This window comes from Raphanus sativus, unplaced genomic scaffold (genome assembly GCF_000801105.2).
Source record: "Raphanus sativus cultivar WK10039 unplaced genomic scaffold, ASM80110v3 Scaffold1548, whole genome shotgun sequence".
In the NCBI taxonomy this organism is placed as follows: domain Eukaryota; kingdom Viridiplantae; phylum Streptophyta; class Magnoliopsida; order Brassicales; family Brassicaceae; genus Raphanus; species Raphanus sativus.
Genome location: NW_026616857.1, coordinates 1 through 9,003, shown reverse-complemented (window position 1 = coordinate 9,003; position 9,003 = coordinate 1). Strand labels below are relative to the sequence as shown.

Genomic DNA, 9,003 nt, shown 5'->3' with positions numbered 1-9,003 from the left:
TACAACCGGATCCATCACTCAAACCATCCTCTACATCAGATCCTTCCATCTCACTCCACTTCCTTTTCAAACCGGTTCACTGATCCTCACTCCTATCCAACCAGCTTGAGCAAGGCCCTCTTTTGTGCCTATATCAGAACCACGATCTAAGAAGCTTTATTTGGAACCACTAATCAGTGGAGAATAACCAGGAAGTTGAATAAATCTCATAGGAGTTGTGATTAAGAAGATATCCCACTTTCTATCCAGATGATTCCAGATTTGCCTGTTCGGACATATGGCATTATCTTCATGATTCTTATCAAACCAGGATGAACCACGATCTAAGAAGCTTTATTTGGAACCACTAATCAGTGGAGAATAACCAGGAAGTTGAATAAATCTCATAAGTGTTGTGATTAAGAAGATATCCCACTTTCTATCCAGATGATTCCAGATTTGCCTGTTCGGACATATGGCATATCTTCATGATTCTTATCAAACCAGGATGAACAACGATCTAAGAAGCTTTATTTGGAACCACTAATCAGTGGAGAATAACCAGGAAGTTGAATAAATCTCATAGGTGTTGTGAGCAAGAAGATATCCCACTTTCAATCCAGATGATTCCAGATTGGCCTGTTCGGACATATGGCAATATCTTCATGATTCTTATCAAACCAGGATGAACCACGATCTAAGAAGCTTTATTTGGAACCAATAATCTGTGGAGAATAACCAGGAAGTTGAATAAATCTCATAGGAGTTTGTGAGTAAGAAGATATCCCACTTTCTATCCAGATGATTCCAAATTAGCCTGTTCGGACATATGTCAATATCTTCATGATTCTTATCAAACCAGGATGAACCTATAATACCCCGATTTTCCAAAATATATAATAATAATAAATAATAATAAATAAAGAAATAATCATGAAATTTCCATTTATTACTCCACATAAATAATCTCAAATCTCCATAAATCCAATAAATAATATTAAATCCAAATAGTATAATAAATCTTAAAATCTCGGTAAAGCACAAAACCGGAAATCTGGAATAGAAATAAAGAAAACGCCCAAAAGCACCAATCCGATATCACTCACTCCTGTCTGCCAGGCTCACCTGAAAGAGAAAAAAAAAAGGGATGAGCAACAGGGGAGTCACTCAGTGAGGTATGGGATGCTAACCCGCAAACCACAGACTCAGTACATAGCACTACGACTATGTAGGAATAGCTCTAGCATGAACAGACAAGATGCCTAGCACATCACACAAAACAAACAATACGCTGATGGTACATAGCTAGTCCACACACCCTGCGTTCTCCTCATACGGATATACGATATCATAATATGCGTCGATAGTCCAGACATCTCTGGACCCCCGCACTCCACCAATATGCGTCGATATGCAAACGTCTCTGCACCCCGCACCACACAATATACGTCGCTAGCTCAGACGTCTCTGGGCCCCCGTACTCATCCACTATGCGTCGCTAGCTCAGATGTCTCTGTGCCCCCGCACTCTATACGTCGCTAGCTCAGATTTCTCTGGGCCCCCGTACTCATATGCGTCGCTAGCCCAAATCACTCTGGGCCCCCGCACTCACCACATAGTCCTTACTATATAACTACAAATATACATATATATATATAACAATCTTTAACATCAATCATTTCACACAACCGTTGAATCCTCTATTATCCTATTTCCAGTTTAACAATCAAAATAATAATAAGCAAACAAGACTCTCGAACAGACTCGATTCACAGAGACGGATCATGTTTGAAACTAGACTTTCAATAATAATAGTACTAAACTAGCTCAGGATTTAACGGAATAGCCCTCACCTTAGCAACTGGCCGGAAAGAACAACGGAAGATGGTCAACTGAGATCAACTGCAACACGAGGATTAATGACTTAGGCTCAGAGTCGCAGGAAATAAAGTTTCCATTTTTGGAAACTTTCCTAAAATAGAAACTTTCCCAAAATAGAAACTTTCCTAAAATAGAAATTTTCTAAAAATGGCGGATTCCCTAAAATAGAATTCTCTAAATAGATTCCTATAACTAGAAATATGGAGGCGACAAACTTACCAGAAAAACCGCTGGAAACTCGATCGGAAATCTCGCCGAAAGCTTACCCGGGAATCCCACCAGAAAAATTCACTAGTGACTGATCGTTGAATAATTCAACAACTTGTCACGCGCAAAGAATACTTTGACTTGATGGGAAAAAGGAGAAGAGAAGGAGTCTCTTATATATGAGAAGGAAAGAGAGGTAGGATGTTCAAACTTCCAATGTGGGACAAAAAGAATAGAAAGGGTTTTGGGTTTTAATTAAAAAAAACAAATGGGCCACTGCCATGGATCAGGGTCGTTACAATTCTCCCCCACTTAAGAAGAATTCGTCCTCGAATTCAAATTCTGAGCCGAGAAAAGAAATAACATGTCTTCAACTTGACTTAACTCTGCTAGAAAAGACTCTTGGCCAGTTGCATACACTCCGAACTATGCGAACCTCCCACATCTAATACGATGAAATCTCTCACACTCAACAGTAACCGATCTGATTAGACACGCTTTTTGTTTTCTACCTAAACATGATAACAACAAAACAAGAATACTCAAATCAAACGAGTATGATAAAGATATGTACCTCCTATCCGCTCAGCTCCATCGGCTTCTCCCAAAGCATACACACGTGGAGCGATGGCCTGACGCTTGGCCGCAGGCCCCTTAGTCGGGCAAGACCTGGAGATATGTCCAAGCTGGCCACAAGTGTAGCAAGCTCCTGGTGCGACTACTGCAGCTGCTGGTGCTGCCTGTGCTGCTGGTGCTGCATCATGGGCACCTAATGGCCTATTTCGACAGTTCCTTTGAACATGACCATACTGCCCACAACTATAGCAGTGGAAACACTCTCCGAAATGGGGGCGACGACAACGCCCACAATTGGGCGCCCCAGTATGATCCCATGTCCTCTTCTGTGACTCAGAAGTCTTCTCGAACTTTGATTGAGCTGCTTTGGATTGTTTCTGCTCCTCAACAAGACACGTCTCCTGCACAACAGCCTTCTCTACCATATCCTCCAAGCTGGTGTAATTAGCCATACTACATCTGCCGCGGAGATCCACTCTCATCCCATTTAGGAACATCCTCATCAAGTCCTCATCATCGAAATGGGTACCAGCAAACATGCGAAGCTCTCTGAACTCATGCTCATACTGCCTGACGGTCTTGCCACCCTGGGTCAAATGCTGGAACTCATTCCTCTTCTGGTGTAAGGCCTCCTTGGGAAAGTATTTCTTGTCGAACGCAACGAGAAATTCAGCATAGGTCGGATAATCCTCCTCCTCGCGCATCGAACACACTCCCTCCCACCAAACTGCTGCATCCCCACGCAGATATAACTCTGTAATATTAAGGCAAAGGTGAAGTGGACACTTGATAGTCCTCAAACACTTGGTCAATCTGTACTTCCACTGGTAAGCTTCGGTAGCATTCACTGTCCCTCTAAATTTCTCCAAGTCCACGTGCTTCATTCGCCCCATCACTCTCATGAGGTCCTCATCAACTCCATGCTGCTCTCCCTGCGGTGGTGGAACTTGCGGGTTACCCTGAACCTGAACCGGGGCACCCTGCTGGACATGAATCTGCGGTCCCTGCTGCACCTGAATCTGCGGACCATGCGGCACCCGATGGGCCTGTCCCTGCTGAGCTGCAGCCAACTGTCTGGAAACCTCCTGTGCAGCTATCCTGGCAGCCTCCTGTGCAGCTATCCTGGCAGCCTCCTGAGCAGCCTGCTGAACTACCCCTTGAGCAGCCTGATGTACCATCTGCATGATAGCAGCCTGATCGATCGGTGGAAACGCCGGCGGTGGAGGCGGTGGGATCACTGGCGGTGGAATCACTGGCGGTGGTGGAGGTGGTGGCACATGCTCACCTCCACCCTCTTGAGCAGCACTGGCGGCCGGGTTACGAACAACTCTCCTACGCGGCGGCATCTGAAAGGAAAGCACAACAATGAATTCCCGCTGAAACCGAACACCATCAATTCAAGATATAATAACAAACAGAATGGTGCTTATTACTTTTGTTTTTTTTTTTTTTTTAAAATCCCCGAACTCCCAAAAATAATATTTCAAAATCTTCTAAAACCGAATAAAATCGCGTCCCACAAATCGCCATCCCGGGTCAGAGCCGGGACGGAACCCCGCTCTGATACCAAATTATAATACCCCGATTTTCCAAAATATATAATAATAATAAATAATAATAAATAAAGAAATAATCATGAAATTTCCATTTATTACTCCACATAAATAATCTCAAATCTCCATAAATCCAATAAATAATATTAAATCCAAATAGTATAATAAATCTTAAAATCTCGGTAAAGCACAAAACCGGAAATCTGGAATAGAAATAAAGAAAACGCCCAAAAGCACCAATCCGATATCACTCACTCCTGTCTGCCAGGCTCACCTGAAAGAGAAAAAAAAAAGGGATGAGCAACAGGGGAGTCACTCAGTGAGGTATGGGATGCTAACCCGCAAACCACAGACTCAGTACATAGCACTACGACTATGTAGGAATAGCTCTAGCATGAACAGACAAGATGCCTAGCACATCACACAAAACAAACAATACGCTGATGGTACATAGCTAGTCCACACACCCTGCGTTCTCCTCATACGGATATACGATATCATAATATGCGTCGATAGTCCAGACATCTCTGGACCCCCGCACTCCACCAATATGCGTCGATATGCAAACGTCTCTGCACCCCGCACCACACAATATACGTCGCTAGCTCAGACGTCTCTGGGCCCCCGTACTCATCCACTATGCGTCGCTAGCTCAGATGTCTCTGTGCCCCCGCACTCTATACGTCGCTAGCTCAGATTTCTCTGGGCCCCCGTACTCATATGCGTCGCTAGCCCAAATCACTCTGGGCCCCCGCACTCACCACATAGTCCTTACTATATAACTACAAATATACATATATATATATAACAATCTTTAACATCAATCATTTCACACAACCGTTGAATCCTCTATTATCCTATTTCCAGTTTAACAATCAAAATAATAATAAGCAAACAAGACTCTCGAACAGACTCGATTCACAGAGACGGATCATGTTTGAAACTAGACTTTCAATAATAATAGTACTAAACTAGCTCAGGATTTAACGGAATAGCCCTCACCTTAGCAACTGGCCGGAAAGAACAACGGAAGATGGTCAACTGAGATCAACTGCAACACGAGGATTAATGACTTAGGCTCAGAGTCGCAGGAAATAAAGTTTCCATTTTTGGAAACTTTCCTAAAATAGAAACTTTCCCAAAATAGAAACTTTCCTAAAATAGAAATTTTCTAAAAATGGCGGATTCCCTAAAATAGAATTCTCTAAATAGATTCCTATAACTAGAAATATGGAGGCGACAAACTTACCAGAAAAACCGCTGGAAACTCGATCGGAAATCTCGCCGAAAGCTTACCCGGGAATCCCACCAGAAAAATTCACTAGTGACTGATCGTTGAATAATTCAACAACTTGTCACGCGCAAAGAATACTTTGACTTGATGGGAAAAAGGAGAAGAGAAGGAGTCTCTTATATATGAGAAGGAAAGAGAGGTAGGATGTTCAAACTTCCAATGTGGGACAAAAAGAATAGAAAGGGTTTTGGGTTTTAATTAAAAAAAACAAATGGGCCACTGCCATGGATCAGGGTCGTTACAGAACCAATATATAAGAAGCTTGATTGGGAATCACTAATCAGTGGAGAATAACCAGGAAGTTGAATAAATCTCATAGGAGTTGTGATTAAAGAGATATCCCACTTTCTATCCAGATGATTCCAGATTAGCTTGTTCGGACATATGGCAATATCTTCATGATTCTTATCAAACCAGGATGAACAACGATCTAAGAAGCTTTATTTGGAACCACTAATCAGTGGAGAATAACCAGGAAGTTGAATAAATCTCATAAGTGTTGTGAGCAAGAAGATATCCCACTTTCTATCCAGATGATTCTAGATTTGCCTGTTCGGACATATGCCATTATCTTCATGATTCTTATCAAACCAGGATGAACCACGATCTAAGAAGCTTTATTTGGAACCACTAATCAGTGGAGAATAACCAGGAAGTTGAATAAATCTCATAAGTGTTGTGAGCAAGAAGATATCCCACCTTTCTATCCAGATGATTCTAGATTTGCCTGTTCGGACATATGCCATTATCTTCATGATTCTTATCAAACCAGGATGAACCACGATCTAAGAAGCTTTATTTGGAACACACTAATCAGTGGAGAATAACAGGAAGTTGAATAAATCTCATAGGAGTTGTGAGTAAGAAGATATCCCACTTTCTATCCAGATGATTCCAGATTAGCCTGTTCGGACATATGGCAATATCTTCATGATTCTTATCAAACCAGGATGAACCACGATCTAAGAAGCTTTATTTGGAACCACTAATCAGTGGGAAATAACCAGGAAGTTGAATAAATCTCATAGGAGTTGTGAGTAAGAAGATATCCCACTTTCTATCAGATGATTCCAGATTAGCCTGTTCGGACAATATGGCCAATATCTTCATGATTCTTATCAAACCAGGTTGAACCACGATCTAAGAAGCTTTATTTGGAACCACTAATCAGTGGAGAATAACCAGGAAGTTGAATAAATCTCATAAGTGTTGTGAGCAAGAAGATATCCCACCTTCTATCCAGATGATTCTAGATTTGCCTGTTCGGACATATGCCATTATCTTCATGATTCTTATCAAACCAGGATGAACCAATATCTAAGAAGCTTTATTTGGAACCACTAATCAGTGGAGAATAACCAGGAAGTTAAATAAATCTCATAGGAGTTGTGATAAGAAGATATCCCACTTTCTATCCAGATGATTCCAGATTAGCCTGTTCGGACATATGGCAATATCTTCATGATTCTTATCAAACGGGATGAACCACGATCTAAGAAGCTTTATTTGGAACCACTAATCAGTGGAGATAACCAGGAAGTTGAATAAATCTCATGGAGTTGTGATTAAGAAGATATCCCACTTTCTATCCAGATGATTCCAGATTAGCTTGTTCGGACATATGGCAATATCTTCATGATTCTTATCAAACCAGGATGAACAACGATCTAAGAAGCTTTATTTGGAACCACTAATCAGTGGAGAATAACCAGGAAGTTGAATAAATCTCATAAGAGTTGTGAGTAAGAGATATCCCACTTTCTATCCAGATGATTCTAGATTTGCCTGTTCGGACATATGCCATTATCTTCATGATTCTTATCAAACCAGGATGAACCAATATCTAAGAAGCTTGATTGGGAACCACTAATCAGTGAGAATAACCAGGAAGTTGAATAATCTCATAGGAGTTTGTGATTAAAGATGATATCCCACTTTCTATCCAGATGATTCCAGATTAGCCTGTTCGGACATATGGCAATATCTTCATGATTCTTATCAAACCAGGATGAACCACGATCTAAGAAGCTTTATTTGGACCACTAATCAGTGGAGAATAACCAGGAAGTTGAATAAATCTCATAGGAGTTGTGAGTAAAGATATCCCACTTTCTATCCAGATGATTCCAGATTAGCCTGTTCGGACATATGACATTATCTTCATGATTCTTATCAAACCAGGATGAACCACGATCTAAGAAGCTTTATTTGGAACCACTAATCAGTGGAGAATAACCAGGAAGTTGAATAAATCTCATAGGAGTTGTGAGTAAGAAGATATCCCACTTTCTATCCAGATGATTCTAGATTAGCCTGTTCGGACATATGCCATTATCTTCATGATTCTTATCAAACCAGGATGAACCACGATCTAAGAAGCTTATTTGGAACCACTAATCAGTGGAGAATAACCAGGAAGTTTAATAAATCTCATAGGGAGGTGGAGTAAGAAGATATCCCACTTTCTATCCAGATGATTCCAGATTGGCCTGTTCGGACATATGCAATATCTTCATGATGTTCTTATTCAAACCAGGATGAACCACGATCTAAAAAGCTTTATTTGGAACCACTAATCAGTGGAGAATAACCAGGAAGTTGAATAAATCTCATAGGAGTTGTGAGTAAGAAGATATCCCCTTTCTATGCAGATGATTCCAGATTAGCCTATTCAGACATTATGGCAATATCTTCATGATTCTTATCAAACCAGGATGAACCCGATCTAAGAAGCTTTATTTGGAACCAATAATCAGTGGAGATAACCAGGAAGTTGAATAAATCTCATAGGAGTTGTGAGTAAGAAGATATCCCACTTTCTATCCAGATGATTCCAGATTAGCCTGTTCGGACATATGCAATATCTTCATGATTCTTATCAAACCAGGTTGAACAATATCTAAGAAGCTTTATTGGAACCACTAATCAGTGGGAGAATAACCAGGAAGTTGAATAAATCTCATAAGTGTTGTTAGCAAGAAGATATCCCACCTTCTATCCAGGATGATTCCAGATTTGCCTGTTCGGACATATGGCAATATCTTCATGATTCTTATCAAACCAGGATGACCACGATCTAAGAAGCTTTATTTTGGAACCACTAATCAGTGGAGATAACCAGGAAGTTGAATGTAAATCTCATAGATGTTGTGAGCAAGAAGATATCCCACCTTCTATCCAGATGATGTCCTAATTGCCCTGTTCGGACATATGCCATTATCTCTTCATGATTCTGATCAACCAGGATGAACCACGATTCTAAGAAGCTTTATTTGGAACCACTAAGTCAGTGGAAATAACCAGGAAGTTCAATAAATCTCATAGGAGTTTGAGTAAGAGGATATCCCACTTTCTATCCAGATGATTCCAGATTAGCCTGTTCGGACATAGCGATATCTTCATGATTCTTATCAAACGGATGAACCACGATCTAAGAAGCTTTATTTGGAACCACTAATCAGTGGAGAAATAACCAGGAAGTTGAATAAATCTCATAGGAGTTGTGAGTAAGAA

At 40.9% G+C, this 9,003-nt stretch overlaps 1 protein-coding gene across 3 annotated transcripts; it reads right to left on the bottom strand.

Moving 5' to 3' along the window:
* Window positions 1-926: 926 nt before the first annotated feature.
* LOC130504402 (uncharacterized) lies at window positions 927-5,729 on the bottom strand. 3 transcript variants are annotated; one of them, XM_056999022.1, is made up of 4 exons: window positions 5,446-5,729; window positions 5,199-5,247; window positions 2,642-4,470; window positions 927-1,104 (listed from the first exon to the last, which is right to left on the bottom strand). In XM_056999022.1, exons 3-4 carry the CDS (start codon window positions 3,987-3,989, stop codon window positions 1,082-1,084), a joined length of 1,371 nt encoding a protein of 456 aa, XP_056855002.1. In that variant the 5' UTR covers window positions 3,990-4,470; window positions 5,199-5,247; window positions 5,446-5,729; the 3' UTR covers window positions 927-1,081. The 3 variants fall into 3 exon arrangements, with proteins under 3 accessions (XP_056855002.1, XP_056855003.1, XP_056855004.1); XM_056999023.1 differs by having other exon boundaries at window positions 2,642-3,989; XM_056999024.1 differs by lacking the exon at window positions 5,199-5,247.
* Window positions 5,730-9,003: the final 3,274 nt, after the last annotated feature.